Genomic DNA, 25,100 nt, shown 5'->3' on the forward strand with positions numbered 1-25,100 from the left:
GGGTAGATCATGAGGTCAGGAGTTCAAGACCAGCCTAGCCAACATGATGAAACCCCATCTCTACTAAAAATACAAAAATTAGCCAGGTGTGGTGGCAGGTGCCTGGAATCCTAGCTACTCAGGAGGCTGAGGCAGAGAATTACTTGAATCCGGGAGGCAGAGGTTGCGGTGAGCCGAGATCAGGACATTGCACTCCAGCCTGGGCAACAGAGAGAGACTTCGTCTCAAAATAAAAAATAAAAAAAAAGAACCAGAGCTACATATGTCAGCATGGGTAAATCCCTTTCACTGAGTGAAAAAGAAGTGGGAAGGAACACAAGGAAAGGAAAGACATTGGTCAGTGGATACAAAGTTATAGTTAGATAGGAGAAAGAAGTTCTGGTATTCTATTGCATGGCAGGAGGACTATAGTTAATAATAATGTACATTTCAAAATAGCTACAAGAGAGGATTTTAAATGTTCTCACCACAAAGAAGTGATAAACATTTGAGGTAATGGATATGTGAACTACCCTGATTTGATCCTTCCCTAATGTATCAAAATATCACATTATACCCTATAAATATATATAATTATTATTTGTCAAATAAAAATTTATTTAAAAGACAATTTGCAAACATATATATGTATTACTTATTTTTATATACACATTTACCATGAAATTTAAAAATAAAAGCAAATAGTTATAGATAGTAATTATATTACATAAATGTGAAATAAAAGCATATGAACATTTATAAAGCTGTTAAACATTAAACCTCTGACAGTAATTGACTCAGAGAAGAAAAATGGGTAATAGGACTAGAGATAAATACAGAGCAGGCTTCAACTCTATCTCTGTATCGTTTTCTTTCTCTCCAAAAATCTATAATAAATATGGCAAAATGTTAACATTTGAAAGATAGGAGTAGTGGGTATAATTTATTCAACAAATACTCACTAGAATGTGTCAGGCACTGTTCCAGGCTGGGGATACAGCAATGACTAGGACATCAAAGTCTCCAACCACACAAAGCTCACATTGTATTGGGAAGATGGAGCACATAAAACAAATTACTATGATAGACAGTAAGTGCTGTGAAGAAAAATAAAGCAAAAAAAAAAAAAGTGATTGAGGGGGAGTATTCTGGAAAAATGGCAGAGTAGGGAGCACCAGAAATTTGTCTCCCCACCTAGAAAACAATTATACTGGCAGAATGTGTCTGGTTTAACCATAGCTGAGAGCTGTGTATGTGTTGCTGGAGCAGCTTACACACAGCTTGCTGGAGCCAGAATGGGCAAAACAAGCATTGTTCTCCAAATACTGGGGATCTGTGTTCAGATTACTGATAGCTGCTTCTGATCACAGATGTGCAGACAAAGGGCAGGTGACCATTGCTATTTCACTCCTTCTCATTGTTGCAAGCCCCTCCCCCTCCAGCTGAAGTGACTTTCAATGGATTTAAAAGGCCAGCACCATTTTTTTCTCCTTTCTTCACTTTTCCTTTTTGTCTTTTTTTGGATCCAGACTTTAAAGACTATGACTTTCAAAAACAACTGCATCAGAAAAATGAGAAAGTGACCACACATGTCCAGGGAAAGGTACAAGCTCAGAGAAGACCTGAGAAAACCTTAAGTTTAATATTCAGGATGATCCTTGGTAAAGAGACAACCTACCACAATAAAAAAATAAATAAATCAACAATAACAGAAACAGCAAACCCTGGCAAAAGGAGTTTTCCAGAGAATCTGATTTCCACAGTTACCACATTATTAGATTCAAATGTCCAGTTTTCAACAAAAATATCAAAAGGAATACAAAGAAACAGGAAAGTTTAGCACATTAAAAGAAAAAAAATACATCAACAGAAACTGTTCTTGAAAAAGACCTGATGGAAGAGCTACTAGACAATGATTAAAACGATTGTCTCAAAGATGCTCAAAAAACTAAAGGAAGATGTGCAGAAAGTCAAAAAAATGATGATAAACAAAATGGAAATATCAGTAGAGATAGAAAACCTAAAAAGATACCAAAAAGAATTGCTGAAGCTGAAAAGTACAATAACTGTAATTAAAAGTTCACTAAAGGGATTCAAAGGCAGATTTGAGCATGCAGAAAAAAGAATCAGTGAACTTGAAGATAGGACAATGGAAATTATCTAGTCTGAGAAACAGAAAGAAAAAAAAAGGTTGAAGAAAAGTGAACAGAGCCAAAGGGACATGTTGGATACCATCAAGTGGATTAATATACACATTGTCAGAATTAAACAAGAAGAAAGAGAAAAAGGGGCAAAGAGAATATTTGGAGAAATAATGGCTCAAAACTTCCCAGATTTGATAAAAGGTATGAATATAAACATCCAATAAGCTCAATTAATTCCAAGAAAGATGATTTCAAGACAGAGAGAATCTTGAAAGCAGCAAAAGTAACTCATCACATAAAATGGATTCTTAATAAGACTCTCAGCAGATTTCTCATCTGTGACTTTGGAGGCCAGAGGTAGTGGGCCAATATAGTCAAAGTGCTAAAAGAAAACAACCTGTTAATCAAGAATCCTATATCCAGCAAAATTGTCCTTTAAAAAAGTTAGAAATTATTAGGTTGGTGCAAAAGTAATTGCAGTTTTTGTTATTCTTCAAAAGAATAACAATTACTTTTAAAAATGGCAAAAACTGCAATTACTTTTGCACCAACCTAATAAGCTATTCCTAGATAAATAAAAGTTATGAGAGTTAGTTACTGCTAGATCTGCCATGCAAGCAATTAAATAGTTCTATACAGTAAATCAAAGACATATGAAGAAATAAAGATCTCAACTAAGGTAAATACACAGGCAATTAGAAAAGCTAGCATTTTTGTAACAATGGTTTGTAACTTTTTTTCTGTATTATTTAAGAGATGAAAGCATTTAAAAGAATTATTAGTTTATGTTTTGGGGCACAAAATGTATAAGAATGTAATTTTGTAACATCAACAACTGAAAGGGGCAAGAATGGAGCTATAAAGAAGCAGAGTTTTTATGTGTTATTGAAGTTAAACTAGTAAAAATTCAAAATAGTGTTATAACTTTAGTATGTTAAATGTCATCCCCATGGTAACCACAAAGAAAATAGCTATAGGTTATACACAAAAGGACATTAGAAAGGAACTCAAAATTTTTACTACTAACGAAAAAGTAATTACAAAAGAAGACAGCAATGACAGAAATGAGACAAAAATGCTACAGGAAAATTGAAAACAAGTAGCAAAATTACAGAAGTAATTAATAATAATTACTTTAAATGTAAATGTATTAAACTCTCCAGTCAAAATACAGATATTGGCAGAATGGATCAAAACACATGCTCCAAATATACGCTATCTACAAGAGACTCACTTTCAATCCAAAGGCACAAATAAGTGGAAAGCAAAAGTACGGAAAAAGATAGTTTATGCAAATAATTACCAAAGAGAGCAGAGGGGGCTATACTGATGTCAGGCAAAAGAGACTTTAAGTCAAAAAAGATTACGAGAGAGAAATATATACACGCATGTATATATTCAAAAAGCTTCAATACAATTATAAGCATTTACACACCTAATAACAGACCATCAAAATATGAAGCAAAAGCTCATAGAATTAAAGGGAGAAATAGACAGTTCTACAATAATAGTTGGAACTTCAATATTCTACTTTTAATATTGAATAGAACAATCATGCAGAAGATAAGTAAGGAAATAGAGGACTTAGACAACACAAAAAACCAACCAATCTATTGAATATATATATATAATATATATATAAGCACACACTGTATTAGTCAATTCTCACATTGCTATAAAGAACGACCTGAGAGTGGGTAGTTTATAAAGAAAACAGGTTTAATTGGTTCACGGTTTCACAGGCTATACAGGAAGCATGGCTGGGGAGGCCTCGGGGAACTTACAATCATGGCAAAAGGCAAAGGGGAAGCAGGCATGTCTTACATGGCTGGAACAGGAGGAAGAGTGAAGGGGGAGGTGCTACCCACTTTTAAAAACAACCAGATCTCATAAGAACTCATTTACTCTCATGAGAACAGCAAAGGGGAAGTCAACACCATGATCCAATTACATCCCACCAGGCCCCTCCTCCAGCATTGGTGATTAAAATTCAACATGAGATTTGGGCAGGGAAATAAATCCAAACCATATCACACCACTATATATATGTTGTATTATATATAATATTATACTATCTATTAGATCAATAAACCAATAGATCTAACAGACATATGCAAAATATTCTATGTAACAACAGCATATGCATTCTTCTCAAGTGCACATAGGACATTTTCCAGAATAGACCATATATTAGGCCACAAATTAAGTCTCATATTTAAAAAGATAGACATCATACAAAGTATCTACTCTGACTACAACGAGAAGTTAGAAATCAATAACATAAATTCATAAATTTGTGGAAATTAAACAACACACTCTTAAATCACCAATGGGTCAAAGAAGAAATAACAAGGGAAATTAGAAAATATTTACAGGAGAAAGAAAATAAAAAAACAGTATACCAAAATTTATGGGATGCAATGACAGCAGTGCTAAGGGAGAAATTTATAGCTTTAAACACTTACATTAAAAGACAAGAAACATCTCAAATCAACAACCTAACTTTACAAATTAAAGAACTAGAGGCCGGGTGCGGTGGCTCATGCCTGTAATCTCAGCACTTTCAAAGGCCGAGGCAGGTGGATCACGAAGTCAGGAGTTCAAGACCAGCCTGGTCAAGATGGTGAAACCCCATCTCTACTAAAAATACAAAAATTAGCTGGGCGTGGTGGCGGGCACCTGTAATCCCAGCTACTCAGGAGGCTGAGGCAGGAGAATCACTTGAACCTGGGAGGCAGAGGTTGCAGTGAGCCAAGATCACGCCACTGCACTCTAGCCTAGGTGACAGAGCAAGAGTCCGTCTCAAAAAATAAAAAAGAACAAATTAACCCAAAGCTAGCAGAAGGAAGAAAATAATAAAGATCAAAGCAGAGATAGAGAAGAGAAAAACAAAAGAGAAAAATCAATGAAAACAAAAGTTGGTTCTTCAAAAAGATGAACAAAAATGACAAATCTTTAGCCAAATGGACTAAGAAAAAAAAAGAGAGAAGACTCAAATTATAAAAATCAGAAATGTAAGGACATTACTACTGATTCTATAGAAATTTTAAAAGACTGAAAGAGAATACCATGAACAATTGTACACCAATAAATTGAATAACCTATATGAAATGGACAAACTCCTAGAAACACAAAACATACCAAGACTAAATCATGAATAAATGGAAAATCTGAATAGACCCATAACTAGTAAGGAGACAATCAGTAATCAAAAATCTCCCAACAAAGCACAGCCCTGGACCTGATGGCTTCAGGGGTGTATTCTATCAAACATTTAAAGAACTAAAACCAATCTTTCTCAAATCTTTAATTTTAAAAAATTTTCTTTAATTTTTACAGAAAGATTTGAGAAGGATCTTTAATTTTAATCTCAAAATTAAAAAGAAAGGAACACTTCCTAATTCAGTCTTTGAGGTCAGTGTTACTCTGATGCCAAAAACCAGACAAAGACACTATAAGAAAACTACAGACCAATATTCCTTATGAACACTGATATAAAAATATTCAACAAAATATTAGCAAACCAAATTCAGCAGCATCTTAAAAGTATTATATGACACGACTAAGTGGAATTTGTTCTTGGAATTCAAGAATGGTTCAACATACAAATATTAGTCAATGTAATACAACACATTAACAGAATGAAGGAAAAACAACACATGATTACCTCAATTGATGCAGAAAAAGCATTTGACAAAATTCAACACCCTTTCACGATTAAAAAAACACACACACACACTGAAGAAAACTAGGAATAGATGGAAACTATGTCAACATAATAAAAACCATATATGAAAAACCTGCAGTGAATATCATATTCAATGACGAAAGACTAAAATCTTTTCCTCTAAGAAAACAAAGAAGCTAAGCACAGTGGTTCATGCCTGTAATCCCAGCATTTTGGGAGGCTGAGGCAGGCAGATCGCAAGGTCAGGAGAACGAGACCAGCCTGGCCAACATGGTGAAACCTCGTCTCTACTAAAAATACAAATATTAGCTGGGTGTGTTGGCAGATGCCTGTAATTCTAGCTACTCAAGAGGTTGAGGCAGGAGAATTGCTTGAACCCGGGAGGGGAGGTTGCAGTGAGCCAAGATCGCGCCATTGCACTCCAGCATGGGCGACAGAGCGAGACTCCATCTCAAAAGAAAAAAGAAAACAAAGAAAGGATGCTTCCTTTCACCACAATTATTCAACATAGTAACATAGTACTGGAGTTCTAGCCAGACAATTAGGTAAAGAGAGAGAGAGATCAAAATTGGAAAAAAGAAGTAAAATGATCTCTGTTCCCAGATGATATGATTTTATCTGTAGAAAACCCTAAAGATTCCACAAAAACACTGTTAAAACTAATAAGTGAATTTAACAAAGTAGCAGGAAACAAAATCAACAGACAAAAATCAGTTGCATTTCTCTATACTAACAATGAACTAGTTAGTTCCTTTTGGAAAAGGAAATTACAAAAACAATTCTTCTTAAAACTGCATCAAAAAGAGTAAAATACTTATGAATCAATCAAGGAGGTAAAAAACTTAAGCAAAAAAAATACAAAACATTGCTAAAATAAATTAAAGGAGACATAATAGAAACACACCTCATAGTCATGGATTAGAAGACTTAATAAGATGTCACAATACTATCCAAAGTGATCTACAGATCCAGTGCAATCCCTATTATCCAATGACTTTTTTGGCAGAAATAGAAAAACCCATCCAGGGACATATTTTCCTCTATCCTGCCTAGGCTGGGGCCGTCTCAGGTCTTGGGACGCCGGCAGGGGACTGCTGGGAAGAGGCAAAGGGATTGCAGCCTCTGTGGTTGGCCAGGCCAGGCTCCAGGGAGAAAAGCAAATGCTGGGCTAGGGTACAGGCTGGGTGGGGGCAGATCTGGTGCCGCTGGCAGGAAGCACTTTATCTCTGACCTGGCCAAACGTCCTCCAACCCTAAGAGAAATGGCTTTTCCTCCCAGACCAGAGCTACAGGTGGGCCAGGAACATGGACTGCAAGTCCAGGACAGGTGAACACTGGGTCTGCCTGCCAGAGAAATGTTTTCTTCATCATTGTCTTTTTGGCACGGCCTAACTTTACACTGTGTGGGTGGTCCCAAGAAGCATCTGAAGTGAGCAGCAGCCCCAAAGCATTGGATGCTGGATGAATTAACCGGTATGTTTGCTCCTTGTACATCCACTGGTCCCTACAAGTTAAGAGTCTCTCCTCATCATTTTCCTAAGGAACTGACTTAAGTATACCCTGACAGGAGATGAAGAAAAGAAGATCTGCATGCAGCGGTTCATTAAGATTAACGGCAAGGTCTGAACTGATATAACCTACCCTGCTGGTTTCATGAATGTCATCAGCATTGACAAGACCAGAGAGCATTTCCATCTAATCTATGACACTAAGGGTCACTTCGCTGTTCATCCTATTACACCCCAGGAGACAAAGTACAAGTTGTGCAAAGTGAGAAAAACCTTGGTGAGCACAAAAGGAATCCCTCATCTGGTGACTCATGACGCTTTCACCATCTGCTACCCTGATTCCCTCATCAAGGTGAATGACCCCATTTAGACTGACTTGTAGACTGGCAAGATTACTGATCTCCTCAAGTTTGACACTGGTAGCGTACGTATGGTTACTGGACGTGCTAATCTGAGACAAACTGGTGTGATCACCAACAGAGAAAAGACATCTTGGATCTTTTGATGTGGTTCATGTGAAAGATGCCAATGGCAACAGCTTTATCACCAGTCTCTCCAACATTTTTGACATTGGCAAGGGCAGCCACTGCTGAAGACAGAGACAAGAGACTGGCAGCCAAATCAGTGGGTAAAATGGTCTCTAAGTTACATGTTAGAAAGGTCTTTGTACTTAATTAAAGATAATACAGCATGAAAAAAAAGAAAGAAAGAAAACCCCATCCTAAAATTCAAATAGAAGCTCAAGGGTCCTAAATGGTCAAAACAATATCAAAAAAAGAACAAATTTGGGAGACTCACACTTCCTGATTTCAACATTTACTACAAAGCTACAGTAATTATAACATGTAGTGATGACACAGGATAGATGTATAGATCAGTGGACTAGAATTAAGAGTCCAAAAATAAACTTTCACATATATAGTAAATTGATTTTTAATTGGGTACCAAGACCATTCAATGGGTAAAGAATAATCTCTTCAACAAATAGTGCTGAGATAACTGGATATCCACATACAAATGAAGGAAGTTGGACCCTTACCTTACATTACTTACAAAAAGTAACTCAAAATGTATCAAATACCTAAGTGTAAGACCTAAGATTATAAAACTTTTAGAAGGGCAAGAGCTTCATGACACTGGATTTCACGATGATTTCTTGGATATAACACCAAAGGCACAGGCAACGAAAGAAAAAAATAGACAAATTGGACTTAAAGAAAAATTTTAAACTTTGTGCATGAAAAGAGTAAAAAGGCAACTTACAGAATGAGAGGAAATACTTGCAAACTATATATCTGACAAGGATTAATATCCAGAATATATAAAGAACTCCTAAATCTCAACAACCAAAGATCCAATTAAAAAACGGGCAAAGAACTTGAATAGACATTTCTCCAACAAAGACATATAAATGGCCAATAAGCACCTGAAAAGATGCTCAACATCACTAATCATTAGAGAAATGCACATCAAAACTACAATGATATACTACTTCACACCCATTAGAATGGCTACTATTTAAAAAAAAAAAAACAGAAAATAAGTGTTGGTGAGGATGTAGAGAAATTGGAACCCTTGTGCACTGTTAGTAAGAATGTAAAATGGCACAGCCACTGTGAAAAACAGCACAGCAGTTCCTCCAGAAATTAAAAATAGAACTATCATATGATCCAGCAATTCCACTTCTGGGTATATGCCCAAAATTATTAAAAACAGGGTCTTGAGATGTGTGTAAACCCATGTTCATAGAAGTTATTCACAATAGTTAAAACGTGGAAGCAATCCAAGTGTCCATCAACAGATAAATGGATAAACAAAATGTGGTATATACTACAATGGAATAATATTTAGCCTTATAAAGGAAAGAAATTCTGACATATGCTGCAACAGAGATGAACCTTGACAACATTATACTAAGTGAAATAAGCCAGTCACAAAAAGACAAATACCATATAAGTCCACTTATATGAGTTACTTAGAGCAGTCAAAATTATAGAGACAGACAGTAGAGTGGTGGTTGCCAGAAGCCGAGGGGAGGAAGAAATGGGGAGTTGTTATTTCATTGGTACAGTTTCAGGTTTACAAGATAAAAAGAGTTATGGCAGCCAGGTGTGGTGTCGTGTGCCTGTAGTCTCAATGACTTGGGAGGCTGAGGCGGGAGGATCACTTGAGCTCAGGAGTTCGAGGATATAGTGCAGTATGACTGCGCCTGCAAACAGCCACTACACTCCAGCCTAAGCAATATGAAACTCTATCTCTTTTAAAAGTTTTAAAATTTTTAAATAAATTTTAGCCTGGGTGTGGTGGCTCACGCCTATAATCCCAGCACTTTGGAAGGTCGAGGCAGGCAGATTGCTTCAGCCCAGTAGACCAGCCTGGGCAACAGGGCAAAACCATGTCTCCACAAAAAACACAAAAATTAGCTGGGCATAGTGCTGCATGCCTGTAATCCCAGCTACTTGGGAGGCTGAGATGGAAGGATCACTTGAGCCCAGGAGGTTGTGACTTCAGTGAGCCAAGATCATGCCATTGCACTCCAGCCTGGGTGACAAAGCAAGGCCCTGTCTTGAAAAATAAAATAAATTTAAAAAAATTTTTTTAGGAATTACGGAAATGGATGGTGGTGATGGTTACACAACATTATGAACGTATTTAATACCACAGAACTGTACACTTAAAATGGTTAAGATTGTAAATGTTATATGTATTTTAACACAAAAAACTGGAGGTATGTTATGCGTACATTTTAACACGATAAAAAATTACAGGTGTGGTGGCTCATGCCTGTAATCCCAGCACTCTGGGAGGATCATTTGAGCCCAGGAGTTCGAGACTGCAGTGAGCTATGATCACGCCACTGCACTCCAGCCTGGGCAACAAGAGTAAGACCTTGCCTTGAAAAAAAAAAAATGGAGGAAAATATTTATGCAGGGGTGGGCAGTATGCCATTCAAACAGCATGGATTCAGCCCAGCACACTGGCTCATGCCTGTAATCTCAGCACTTTGGGAGGCTGAGGTGGGAGGATTGCTTGAGACCAACCTGGGCAACAAAGTGAGACCTTGTTTCTTAAAGAAAAAAAACAAAACAAAAAAAACCCACAAAAAAACAAATAGTACGGTTAATGGTTAGGAAGGCTACTCTGAGGAGGTGATGACTGAGCACCTAGATGTAAACTAATTAAGGAAGCCAGTGATGTTTAGGAATGTTTTCTTCTACATGAAAACAACACAACATTTCCTAGAAACATAAAAGAAGACATAAATATCTAGAGAGACATTCCATATTCCTGGATGAATACTCTAAATTATCTCATTTTTTTCTCAAAATTAATTGACAAAATAATTCTAAGATTAATCCAGAAAAATAACTGATATAGAGTAACCAATAAAATACTGAAAAAGAAGGATACTACAGAGGAATTTGATCTCCTAATAATAAATCTTGAAATCCATATTAATTAAAATACTGTTCAAGAACAGGAAAATCAATAGGGAAAGAATGGATTATTTAAGTGTTATTACAATTGGGCAACTGTTTCTAAAATTTAGATTCCTAACTCATTCCTCACACCAAAATTATAGATGGCAGAACCTGCAGAAATGAAAATAAGCATCTCTGAATTTCGGCATTTTTTTAAAAACCTAGAACATCGTAAGTTCTCAAACACTGTATGGCAAATGAATTAATAAATGAATGAGATGAGACATAGAGCTTCTTACTGAGGAAATGAAAGGAGTTACCTTGCATTTTATTATTTGTTTAATTCTCTCGTTTATCCAGTTAATTCACCTATATAGAGCACCCACTTTGTGCCATCAACATCTCAAGGTATAGGAATGACTGAAGTCTCAACATGTCCAGGAAGGTCGATCATATTTCTCACAATAAAGGGCTCCACCCAGGTCCAACTTTCAAACAGATCCCCTTTTACCTAAAAGGTACTTAGCATTCTGGAAGCCTCAGTATTTGTTCCTTCCATTACAGGAACCCAGATGTGGTCTGCTCACACAGTACTAACAAAAAGAGTGGGTCTTCTAATTCATCTTCCTCAGCAGCACAAACTCTTCCCACCCTAGAGGCAGAAACCAGGCTGAGATATATGGAAGCCTCCAGTACTAAGCTACCCAGACAGAAAGCAACATCCAGGTCAAAGCATCACTGTCTGACCACATGACCCTTCTACACCTGGGCCCCCAAGGAGTCCACAGCTCCACCTGGAGTCCATAGCTAGGAGTCCACAGCTCCACCTGGTGACCAGAGGCTGGCCTTCATCAAAGGCTCAGGCACTGCAGCAGTTGAGAATTTCTCTTTATGGGTATTTCCTCAGGCATAAATAAAGTAACTAAAACATACGTTTTCACTGTCTGCTACTTATGGAATAAACATTAATGTTTTGTGTTTTCAAAGCTATTTAAGTCAAAAAAATCCTTTAATAATGTTTATGGAGAACTGAAAAATTGTTACTGGAGGTCTCGCAAAAAAATTCAGTGACAAAACAAATAATTCTGTGCAAAAGCCTGTTTATTAAACCTATATTCATCTTACAACAAAATCAGAAGTTAATAACTAAGGTGTCACTGATTTCAACAGACTATTTCCATCAAACTTTAAAGTTTGCTCATTTTTCATTTAATTAATATTTAATACCCTCCCCCCTACCAACACAACCCATGGGGAGAAAATAAGTGTAAAGCTCTGACAATATAAAATGCTGTGGAAAATAATCCTGTCAATCATATTGATAGCTAGAATGATTTGCCAGTTTTTATAGCCATCATAACAGCAGCCTGTGATTTGAAATCTCATAAAAACAGGAAGCTGTGTGCTTAAAGACATGCCTGGAATTCCTGATGTGATGGGAGATAATTGTTGTGATCTGTTGCTGCCACCAGCAGGCCATGCTCACAAAACGGTATTTTCCCCTTTGCCTTTTGTTTTGTTTCCAACTTATCTGCTGATATTTCTTGACCACCACATTCTTTAATCAGGATAAATAATTAGATAAAATTACAAATCTTTTTCATGGGTATCCTCAGTAACAATCACTTCTTTAAAATCTACCATATATAACCTTTTTAAAATTTATTTAACAAACAGGCCTAATCTTTCTGCTTATCTTTTATTCCTTTTTTTTTTCATAAGCTCCTAAATCCTTGCATTTTTTAAACCAGGTTCCTGGTAAATATATCTTAATGTGAGAACAAGTAATCCTGCCATAAAAGGTAGAAGCCCACAGTTCATCACACTGATGACTGCTATGAGATATCCTTAAATTTTCATTTAGCTTGTGAATTTAAGGCTGGTGCATACAAACAAGTTTTATAGCCACATCAACCTGGGATCAGATCCAGCTTCTTAGCATTGTACTCTTGGGAAGCATTTAACCTTTCTAGGCATCAGTATCCTCCCTGTAAAATGAGGATAATAATAATACCCATGTCTTAGGATTGACAAGAGGAATAAATGAAATAATGCATATAAAGCATTTAGCAAAATGTCTGGCACATAGTAAGCCATCAATGAATGACTCATTATTATTATTAAAGTGTAAAAATTAAGACTTCCATACAATCAGAAGCCAAATCAATGGGAGAGTTCTGACTAGAACCTCCAAATCTGCTGATTCCAAGCCAAGGGCTTTGAACATCGTATTGCAATGATGCTGACTTTCTATTTATCTAATTAAGATGAAGACTCTGGTTCTTTTGGGATAGGCCAAGATTGCTGCAAACATCACTTTTCAAATATAAAGTCCTTTTTAAGCCCAGAATTAGACAAACCATTAGGTTCCACTGGACGTCCCTCCTACAACTGAAAACAGCTTTCTCCCCCTTGGATGACAGAAATGGTATTTTTATGGTAATATTTCTCATAAGAAGCAAGTACATGAGATTCCTCTTTAAGCTCTGAAATTTCTTTCTTTTGCAGAGCTTCAGATAAATAAAGCAGCTTTCCATTATGTGTTTCTGTCTGGCAACGCTATTCAATATATTCACGGTGGAGTATAGGCATGACGGGCGCTCTCCAGCACAGTTAGTGGAAACAATTTCTAGTCTAGTTCAAAGCAGTAACTAAAGCCAGGTTCCTTTGATGTCTTACTGAGAAAGCTGCCATGCAGCATAAGACAGGGCAGTGTGAATTTCTGTCTAGCCTTGTGGCTGAAGTTTTGTGGATCAGGAGCTGGGGAAAAACAGAAATGCCAAAGGTCTACTTTGCTACAGAGAAAATAAGTGAAGCGACCGTGTCTCAATGGTAAGTCTCACATAGGTACCTTTAAAATATTGTCCTGTAATTAGATTTTTATCTCCCTTTCAACTTAAGCGAGTAATCATTCTGGACTTGCTGTCTCATCAAATGTTAAATTATATATTAATTATTCCTATGTCTGCAACGCTTTCTAAACAAGGATTTCCAAAAACTTTTCCACCCTTTGGAGGTTAACTTATTGCATGGAAACTAAATACTGGAGGTTACTGAGTTCCAAGATTAGAGGGGGAATTTACAGTGTTTGCTTCCCAAATTAGCTTTATTAAAGGGACTAGAAAGTTTTATAAAGGGTATGGATTGTTAGCAAGTGATAGAAAAATTTATTGATCTCAATCCCATCTCAATACACAGGCACCAGAGCCTTCTTTATTGCCCATTATGTTTTTTAAGGCTCTAGTTCTGCACAGTCAATGGTGGTTCACAGTGTGTGGGAAACAAATGGACAGCAATGCTCTTTGGCATTTGGTCAACCCTCTGAATCATGTAGCTCTTTCTCATCTTTTAAGGGTGTAACCCCTTCTAAGAATTTTATTGCCAAAGACAATATGACAATATATCTAACTGATCTCAAAGCCACTTTTTAGTGCCTCCACTACAGAGAAAGTGTTTGTACTCATCCAGTGGTCTTTTCCTGTCCCACATTTCCCTTTGTTTCCATAGAAAGGTTGGACACCGCTGACCATTCTTCAAGTCCTCGACAACTTGCTGAGCAGATACTCACCATGGGCCAGGCTCTAGGACACCATGGGAAAAACTGAGGCAGAAGCACACTCAGCATTTAAGGTACAGCAAGGGGGAGAGTGGGAATGAAGTGTAGTTAGTGAGGGGGAGATGAAGTCAGAAAGATAATGGAGCCAGATCATGTTAGGCCTGGAGGCCACTGTGAAATTTTTAACTTAGACGCTGAGCGAGAGAAGATTGAGGGAAAAAGGTAATAAATAATTTTTTCCTTTGGTAATTAAGAGCAAAATTACCAAATGATCAGAAGTAGATACCTAGTATTAGGTACCATGTTTCCATCACCCTAGGCATTGCCAGAAGGCCTTCCACAGACACACCCAGGCACCTCAGGATTGAGCCAGAAGTTCAGAGAAGGCCCATAACCTGGTTTCATAAATTAGCCCATGAACTGGGGTCTGAACAGGGGCTTTGGCCCCACACCATTCACCTTCCTCTTGCTTTCTTACACTTGCCCACTCCTAATTTCCCTAATCTCTGCCCCAGGAATTTCTCATTAATCATTAGACTGAGCAGGATAGTGGCTGCTCTGTGTGATAAACCAAGTCCCTTATTCCAGCTGGCATGCCCTTGACTTTGCCAGAGCTGTGGCCCCTCCTAACTGCCGCTGGACTCTGGTGTAACGCGTGAGCTGGCTTAAGTTAGTTTAGCCACTGAGTAGAAGAGAACATAAAGGCCAGAAAGGAAAAAAAGAACATCACTCACAGCCACCTTAGAGCCACCTCGTTTGATGCCCCCTGAGTTAGAAACTGATTTCCAAGGCCAACCATGGGGAAAAATCTGGCTACATCCCAACCTTATCGTGTTTAATGAGGCCTCATGATGAAAACACAAGGCTTCTCCTTGATGATTCCCTCCTATGGCAGAGGTCTGAATAAATAAAGGAAGAAATATTAGAGCAGCTGGTTTCAGATAATAAAGCTAGCAGTGTATGATTTACTAGTGATTGAAATTTAAAATATGAATAGGATTCAGAGGATAAAGGTTAACATGACACACTATTGCTACAGTTATTGCTAACAGAAAATAGTCATTACTTGTTAACATTTCTAAAGCGTTGATATAAGCCACAGGCTATCACACTACTGTTGCTCTCATTATGACAGATTAAATAACAATCATGTAAATAATCACTCAGTCCAAAACTTGATAACAAATTCGACAATGCCAAAAACAAAAACAAAAACCATAGCCTATATGTACACCAACCTTCTTTGCAAAGCTCTCTTATAAACTACTTTTTCAAAGCTCCCCACCATACCCAGTATCTAGTGAATGGCTTTACATCCACTGGTGTCATTAAAATTGTGCTGACTGGCCATTGTCAGAGGGAAGTGCTTCTTCACCTTTCTGGTGAAGGGAGCTCAGTTTATTTAACTCCTGGCCTCCCTTTGCAACCTGTTTCACCCTTCCCCTTGGGAGATAGTGACTTCTCTGACTGGCAAATTTATCAAGAATATCTCCACCTTGACGTGTGGTTAATTTGATCAATGGGATGTAAATGAAAGTGTGGTATGCAATTTTGAGAATAAGCCCTTAAGAGGAAGTCTTCTCCTTCTCTTTCCTGTTGGCTGAAATGCAAATATGATTGCTGGATCCAGTGTATACCACAAGGTGGAAGCTGCATAATAGGGACTGGGGAGCCACAACAAGCTAGGAGCTGGGGTCCCCAGCGACTGAAATTACCACACCAGCCCAGACTGCCGACCCAGACTTTCACCTGAGAGATAAACTTCTGCCTCACTTAAGCCCCTGTATTACAGGTTTTCTGACAATTACAGCCACAAAATAGCAGCAGGGAGTCCAAGAATGCTGGGGGAAAGGGCACAGCCCAGGAAAAAGCCATTAGAGGATACCCAGAGAAATAAGTCCAAATAAAAAGGTTTGATGACTGAGATTAAGCATGAACAAAAGGTATATGAATAAGAGGAAAAAACAAGTATTTGGCGAACCATACTGACAGGTCATGAACTTATATTTATACACTAAGATTTGTATTCATGTACATATAATGGATCCTTGTTAATAAGCATAAATATATTAAATGAATATTCATAAAGCACTTAGAAAAGTCCCTGGCACACAATGAGTGCCACACAGCTGCTATTAATTTAAAATAAAATAAATAAGAGTAAATGATGTGATGGTTAATTTTATGTCAACCTAGCTAGACCATGGTGCCCAGTTGTTTGGTCAAACACTAGTCTAGAGGTTGCTGTGCAGGTATTTGTGGATGTGGTCAACATTTACACTAAGTTGTCTTTAAGTAAAGCAGATTACCCTCTATAATGTGAGTGGGCCTCATTCAATCAGCTGAAAGCAATAAAAGCAAAGACTGAGGTTCCCAAAAGAAGAAGGAATTCCTCAAAACTGCAACATGGAAATTCTGCCTGAGTTTCCAGCCTGCTGGCTTACCCTACAGATTTTCAACTTGCCAGCCCCTACAATCCCTTTAGCCAATTTCTTAAAACAAATTTCTTAAAACAAATAAATCTTAAAACAAATAAATTTCTAAGTACATATATATAGATAGACAGATAGAGATAGAGAGATATAGATATATAGAGAGAGATCTCATATTGTTTCTGTTTCTCTGAAGAACCCTGACTAATACAAATGGAAAGTTAAAACAGGCCGCAGTAGAAGTCACTGGAACTCTTTGTTGACAACCAGCAGGTGGGATAAAGGACCCACTAGAACCTTGCTCAGTGCACTGTCACTCCCCATCCCAACTCTACTTTCATGGCCCTGAGGAACAACCTCTACAGAACCTCAAAAGTTCAGTCACCCTCCTTCCCTTGCTGCTGTTTTAGAGCAGAAGATGAAAGGGACCACGATGGTCACAGTTGATCCCAGAACTAGGAGTAAATGCTTACAGGTATGGGGTTTCTTTTGGGGGTGAGAAAATGTTCTGGAATAAGACAGTGGTGACAGCTAAACAACATTGTGAATGTACTAAATTCTACTGAATTTTTCACTTTAAAATAATCAATTTTATGCTATATAAACTTCACCTCAATAAATTATTTTTAATTATGATGTATAATACGTGAATTTTACCTCAATTTTAAAAAACTGCAAAAAAAAAAAGGAAATATCTCTACCTTCTTCCTCCTGGAAATGAGTTTGCTTGTAGAAAACACAAGCTCTCAAGGCAGGGTGCAGTGATTTTTGGCTGTAATCCCAGCATTCTGGGACACCAAGGTGGCTGGACTGCTTGAGGCTAGGAGTTCAAGACCAGCCCTGGAAACACAGCGAGACCCTGTCTCTACAAAAAATAAAATAAAATTAGTCAGGCATTGTGGCACATGCCTATTGTCCCAGCTACTAGGAAGACTAAGATGGCAAGATAGCTTGAGCCCAGAAGTTCGAGGCTGCAGTGAGCTACGATAGTGCCGCTGAACTCCAGCCGGGGCAACAGAGCAAGATCCTATCTCAAAAATAGCAACGACAAGAAAACAAAAAACACAAGCTTCTTCTGTGCCTCCAAACCCTGAAGCTTACCTGGGAAACATTTCCTTATGGGTAGGACAGAGCTCAGTATTAACAACCCACTTGGGTAACAGATGTAAAGCCAAGCCAATCAAGTAAGCTATTATCAAAAATGAAAGGGATATTTTGACCTCCATGTGTACTTTTTGTTTCCCACCTTAACAAAGTATGAAAGCTGAAGGAATCCCAGAACTGATGGCTCCCACTAATGGTGGTTTTCAACACACACTCAGTCTTGTCTCACATGACCACATATGTCCTTGGTACAGAGAGACTGAGACATTCGGAAGCCTAGCCTGGACTCGTAAGACTTCCAGTCTGCTTTTGCAATCCATGCTTTCTCGTTGCCTGGTGTGTATGCTTTCTTAAAGATAAGTAAACCTAAAGCTGGATGCAGCCCACAATGTCTTGTGACCTTGTGTTTTTGTCTTGTGAGTTGTCAGTTTGAGCAATCTGAGCAGAAAGGGTGGTCAATCAAATCAACGGCTTCAATTGTAAAATACCATGTCTATTGTTCTGTGAAAGGATAAACATAAGATTCAGACCTCATGAAATTCACAAACTCTAATCCAAAACCCAATTCTTTAATTAATTCACTTGAAAAGAGAACATGATATGAAACACTCACATTAGTTCGTTTTTCTTCTCACATATACATCTGTCTCCGGAACCTGGCATGGTGAAATCATAAAAAAGGTAGGACAGTGCACTGGAAAGAGCTTCAGATTTTGAGTTAAAAGAGCGGCTGGTGTTCAAGTTTCAGCTCTGCCACTGAATGATCTTGAATAACTATTTAATCTCTGTAAGCCTTAAATCTGTAAAACGGAGATAATAGAGTATTTGCTCTGTTCAACTCTCAGCATTGTTGTGAGGAGCAAACCACTTAACTGTAAAGAGCCAAATAAATATAGGTTATCACATGTTTCAAGCACCTGTTTTTCACGTGTTCACTTTGGTCTGCTTCAGAAAATCATTGATCCTATCTTATCTCATTTATTTATATTAGTCCATAATGGCTATACTGCATACATAATAAACAGAGGTTTATAAATACTAAACTTTTACTTAGCACCATTATATTTATGTAAGAGACGGAAGCATTAGATTGACATTCCTATAGATTTTCTTTAAACAAATGTAGCAGTCGTAATTTCGTTCCACTCAGATGCTAAACAATGGTATACATCTGTATTGGTCAGAATTGCCCAGAGAAACAGAACCAATAGAAGATAAATAGATATATAGATATATAGAGAGTTATTATGGGAATTGACTCAAATAATTATAGAAGGCAAGAAGTCCCAAAATCTGCTGTCCCAGTCTGAGTCTGAAGGCCTGAGAAGTGGGTAAGGGGTTGCTATAGTCTGAATGTTTGTGTCCTTCCCAAATTCATGTTGAAACCATATTACCAATGTGATATTAGGAGGTGGGGTCTTGGGGAGGTGATCAGGTCATGAGGGCAGAGTCCTCATGAATGGAATTAATGCCTTTATAAAGGAGGCCCAAGAGAGACTCCTTGTCCCTTCCACCATGTGAGGTCACAGCTACACGGTGCTATCTATGAAACAGAGAGCAGGCCCTTGCCAGACACTGGCTCTGCTAGTGCCTTGTTCGTGGACTACACCCCCTCCAGAATTGTAAGAAACAAATTTCTGTTGTTTATGAGCTATCCAGTTTATGGTATTTTGCTATAGCACCTCAAATGGACAAAGACACGGGTGATAGTGTAAGTCCCAGTCTGAGTCCAAAGGCCCAAGAACTAGGAGCTCCGATGTTAGAGGGTAGGAGAAGATGGATGTTCCAGCTCAAACAAAAAGTAAATTTACCCTCCCTGCCTTTTCACTCTATTCAGGTCCTCAAAAGATTGGATACAAACCAACGTTGGTAAAGCAAATCCCTTCTAGAGGTAAAGGCTAATCTCTTCTAGAAACACTCTCGCAGACACATCCAGAAATAAATAGGAAGGATTTTAACTCCCAATTTCAAATTCTAACTTGATCTATAATTACCACATAAACTATGCACACCCCTAGAAATGAAATTTTTAATAATAAAACAGGGAATGGGTACAGTGGCTCATACCTGTAATCCCAATATTTTGGGAGGCAGAGGCAGGAAGACTGCTTAAGGCCAGGAGTTTGAGACCAACCTAGGCAACATAGCACGATCCCATCTCTACTTCAAAAAGCAAAAAAAAAGGAATACGTGAAAATAAATATATTGCAGGTACAAAGGATTTTTTTTTTTTTTTTTTTTTTGTAAACAGAGTCTTGCTCTGTAGCCCAGGCTGGAGTGCAGTGGCATGGTCTCGGCTCACTGCAACCTCTGCTTCCTGGGTTCAAGCGATTCTCCTGCCTCAGCCTCCCAAGTAGCTGGGACTACAGGCACACGCCACCACGTCCAGTTAATTTTTGTATTTTTAGTAGAGACAGGGTTTCACCATGTTGGCCAGGATGGTCTCGATCTCTTGACCTTGTGATCTGCCCACCTCGGCCTCCCAAAGTGCTGGGATTACAGGTGTCAGCCACCATGCCTGGCCAGAATTTTTATGCTGTAGGCATCTATGATGTTATATTTTTTTTAACTACTCAAAAAAAAGTCTTCAGTATTTTGTTGACGTTTCCTCAAAAAATAAAAATAAAGGAATTGTTAATTTTGGTCTGCTTTGGAATTTTATTATCTTCTTACTCAAAACAAATTTTTTTAATAAATCTAAAAAAAATTGTAAAGATTAAATTACACTGAACACTTCAGGTTTTCAAGTAAGTGTAACAAACTCCAATAAACTATTGTCTGTCAATAAGGCACTTTTTTTTTTTTTACAGTTTTTACATCATAGAAGCTGTATTCTGAATTGGTATTGGTTTTGTGAACAACAGAGTATCTTAGGGATAGAAGTTTGTAATGGTTTGAAGCAAAGATCACAGGTTAGCTATAGAAAAGTGCCATAGGAAACTGGTCTAAACCAAAAACATTTATATCATACAAGGTAAGACAAAATAATACCCCTTTCTACCAAGTCATGTTGAAGCCTTCCTTGAATACCAAAATAGCATATCTACAAATCCCTCTAGGATACAATATATTAATTTGGGAACAATTTAGAAAAACAAAGCCATATGCTAATTATACATATTGTTTGCTGTGAGTCACAGTCAAAATTTTAATCTTGCCAACATAATATTAGGACACAGTTGCTCAGGCAATGTGACTGTAGGCCATAATTGAGCCACTCAAATGAAATGCCAGCCAGATTTTTTTCACTTGCTCCTTTGTCATACACCCTTTTAAATGGATGGATAGGCTGTCCAGAAGTTTAGTTCTGCAGATCAGAGCTGCTCGTGTTTAAATTTGCCTTTAGTAATTCAATCCTAATGAAAACGTGATTGAAATGTATTTACATTGTCGTTTAGAGCCAGAACATTATGACATAAAGCTGTGTGAAAGGTGTATTTGTGTAATTAGAAATGAATTATGTATGTGACTTAAATTATTACCCATTGCAGTGACAGCTTCTGTCAGCTCGTGCAGCAGATTGACAGATCGCAGAAGCAAAAAGGGAAGTCTGGATGCTGTCAGAGGCAAGAAAAAACTGCTGGCTCTGCTTTCTTCAGTGTTGAGCACAGCTCCATGCTCAGCAATTGGCCTAAATAAATACCTTGAAACTGAAATCTATGAGCAAGAAACATGAACAAGGTGGTTAAAGAAGTAAAAGAGGTAAAGTACCTCATTCATTCATTCAATTACTAAATAGCTATTCTATGCCAGGTCCCATACAAGGTCCTGAGAATATTAAGATATGTAAGATTAAATCCCCATCCTCAAAGAATTCCACCGAGAGAGAGGGAGAGCATGCGAGAGCATGAGCATATGGACTGGGAACATAGAGAAATGGAAAATTCTTATAAACAGCACCTCCCACAGAAAAGCTGCTTTATATGTGCAAACCAGGTGTTAAGGTCCCTTAACATGTGGATAAAATGAGTCTAAACCCCCACAAATGCCTGGCTTGTCAAAGTCCAAAGTCTTCCTTAATTCCCAGAGGGCTATCTTCTGTACTTCTCAGCCTCTGAGATCCCATGCCACATATGCTACCTTTATTCCACGTCACATGGGTTCTCCCATGAAATTCAGCCTCTTCTGAAATTTCTACTGCAAAATCACTCTCATGCAGGATACTGGAAGATTTCAGAGTGAGGCAGAGAAATGGATGGAAGGTTACGTCCCACACTACTTGGCAAACTAACAACTTTATGAAGAACAATAGGTAACCACTATAAAAACAGGGCCCTTACCTAAGGGCTCCTTACCTAAGGAGCTGAAATGTTCCTTTTGACAGATTTGTCTTGAATTGAGATAAGGGTGCTGGGCCTTTCTACCCAGCATCCACCAGTCACCAAATGTTTGCAAACCAGGGGAGGAGCATAATCTTGGGTGAGGCAGATCCTCTCAGCTGAGGGCTATTCTTGGGGAAGAATTTGGCTATAAGTGGCCCACAGGTGATGCTTCTGGCAGCTGGGGAAACAAGCGCCTTGGTTCTGAAAGGGGCAATCTGGGCAGCACACCCTTGCATACACCACAGGTAAGACAGGCAGCAGTTGCAGAGTGGCTGGAACTATGTGAATATAATTAATAAATAAATAAATAAATAATTTTTTAAAAAGACAGGCAGAATTACCTGTCCTTTATCAATGCTTTTTAAGTACTTTATGCCGAAGAGGATACAATGCAAGATAGATATTGAAAGTTTAATTCAGTCCAGCAACATAGTGAGACCCTCTCTCAAAAAAAAAAAAAAAAAAGAAAGTTGTATGTAAAGCCTCATACATGAAGTCTATACATGGGGCCAAGAAACACCATTTTTACTTATTGTTAGTTGGCTACTTCCTCACTGACGAATTTGGTCCCAAACTGCTTGTTCATGAATCCTAGATGTACAGCTAGCTACCCAGGTATGGCACTACGAATTAAAAGAATTCATCCTTGATTATACATAATTGAGTATTTAACACCTCAAGACAATACAGGTATACCCCATTTTGTTGTGTTTCCCAGATATTGTGATTTTTTTTTTAATTGAAGGTTTCTGACAACCCTGCATCAAGCAAATGAGTGACACTTTTCCCCAAAACGTGCTCACTTCATGTCTGTGTCACATTTTAGTAATTCTCGCAATATTTCAAACTTTCACATTATTATCATACGTTATGGTTATCTGTGATCAGTGATCTTTGACGTTACTATTGTAATTGTTCTGATGCACCATAACTTATGCCCATGTAAGATAGCAATCTTTTTTTGTTGTTTTTTTTTTTTTTTGAGACTGAGTTTCGCTCTTGTTGCCCAGGCTGGAGTGCAATGGCGCGATCTTGGCTCACCACGACCTCCGCCTCCGAGATTCAAGCGATTCTCCTGCCTCAGCCTCCCGAGTAGCTGAGATTACAGGCATGCGCCACCATGCCCGGCTAATTTTTTTTGGTATTTTTAGTAGAGATGGGGTTTCTCCATGTTGGTCAGGCTGGTCTCGAACTCCCGACCTCAGGTGATCCACCCACCTCAGCCTCCCAAAGTGCTGGGATTACAGGCGTGAGCCACCGCGCCTGGCGTAAGATAGCAATCTTAATCAATAAATGTTGTATGTGTTCTGACTGCTCCACCAACTGTTGGTTACCCCATCTCTCTCCCTCTCCTTGGGCCTCCCTATTCCCTGAGACATAACGATATTGAAATTCAGCTAATTAATAATCCTGCAATGGCCACTAAGTGTTCAAGTGAAAGGAAAAGTCATATATTTTTCACCTTAAGTCAAAAGCTAGACAGAATTAAGCTTAGTAAGGAAGGCATGTTGAAAACCAAGACAGGCTGGAAGCTAGGACTCTTGCATTAGTTAGCCAAGTTCTGAATGCAAAGAAAAAGCTCTTAAAGGAAATTACAAGTGAACACACAAATGATAAGTGAAGCAGCCTTATTGCTAATATGGAGAAAGTGTTAATGGCCTGGAAAGAAGTTTAAACCAGCCACAATATTCCCAAAGCCTAATCCAGAGCAAGGCCCTAAATCTCTTCAGTTCCATGAAGGCTGAGAGAGGTGAGGAAGCTGCAGAAGAGTTTGAAGCTAGCGTAATATTTAAGGAAAGAAGCTGTCTCCACATCATATAATTATAAGGTGAACAGCAAGTGCTGATGGATAAGCTGCAGCAAATTATCCAGAAGATCTAGCTAAGATCATTGATGAAGGTGGCTACACTAAACAAGATTTTCAATGTAGAAGAAACAGCCTGCTATTGAAAGACGATGCCAGCTAGGACTTTCATAGCTAGAGAAGATAACTCAATGTCTGACATCAAAGCTTTAAAGGACAGGCTGACTCTGCTTGGGACTAATGCAGCTGGTAGCTTTAAGTTGAAGCCACCTTCCAAAAATCCCAGGGCTCTTAAGGATTATGCTAAATCTACTCTGCCTGTGCTCTAGAAATTAAACAATGAAGCCTAGGTTACTGAATATTTTAAGCTCACAGTTGCAACCTACTGCTCAGAATGAAAGATTTCTTTTAAAATATTACTGTTCATTGACAAGGCACCTAGTAATCCAATGGCTCTGATGGAGATGTACAAGGAGATCGATGTCGTTTTCATGCCTGTTAACACAACATCCATTTTGCAGTACATGGGTTAAGCAGTAATTTCGACTTTCAAGTCACATTATGTAAGGACTGCATTGTGTAAAGCTAGCTATGACCATATAGACAGTGATTCCTCTGATGGATCTGAGCAAAATCAATGGAAAACCTTCTGGAAAAGATCCACCATTTGCAATTCATGGGAGGATGTCAATATAACAACATTAACAGGAGTCTGGAAGAAGTTAATTCCAATCCTCATAACTGACTTCGAGGAGTTCAATATTTCAGTGGAGGAAGTAACTGTAGATGTGGTGGAATCAGCAAGAGAACTAGAATTAGAAGTGGAGTCTGAAGATTTGACTTAATTGCTGCAATCTCATGACCAAACTTGAGCAGATGAGTAGTTACTTCTTATGGGGGAGCAAAGAAAGTAGTTCATTCAGATGGAATCTACTCCTGGTGAAGGTGCTGTGAACATTGTTGAAATTACCACAAAAGATTTAGAATATTCCATAAACTTAGTTGATAAAGCAGTGGCAGGTTTCAAGAGGACTGGCTCCAATTTTGAAAGAGTTTTTACTGTGGGAAAAATACTATCAAATAGCATCGCATGCTACAGAGAAAGCTTTTGTGAAAGAAAGAGTCAATTGATGTGGCAAACG

General features: G+C 38.2%; 1 protein-coding gene and 1 pseudogene across 1 annotated transcript in view; one reads left to right on the plus strand and one right to left on the minus strand.

The window, feature by feature from the left end:
* Positions 1-761: 761 nt before the first annotated feature.
* RAD54B (RAD54 homolog B) overlaps positions 762-25,100 on the minus strand; it is a 126,693-nt gene continuing 102,354 nt past the window's right edge. The window contains exon 15 of the mRNA XM_063726727.1: positions 762-1,076. Coding sequence (XP_063582797.1) covers positions 1,018-1,076 — 59 coding nt within the window. The 3' untranslated portion in view covers positions 762-1,017. The remainder of the gene's footprint in view (positions 1,077-25,100) is intronic.
* On the plus strand, positions 7,338-7,911 carry LOC112134616 (small ribosomal subunit protein eS4, X isoform-like; annotated as a pseudogene).

The sequence above is a fragment of the Pongo abelii genome, chromosome 7 (genome assembly GCF_028885655.2).
Source record: "Pongo abelii isolate AG06213 chromosome 7, NHGRI_mPonAbe1-v2.0_pri, whole genome shotgun sequence".
NCBI classification, from domain to species: domain Eukaryota; kingdom Metazoa; phylum Chordata; class Mammalia; order Primates; family Hominidae; genus Pongo; species Pongo abelii.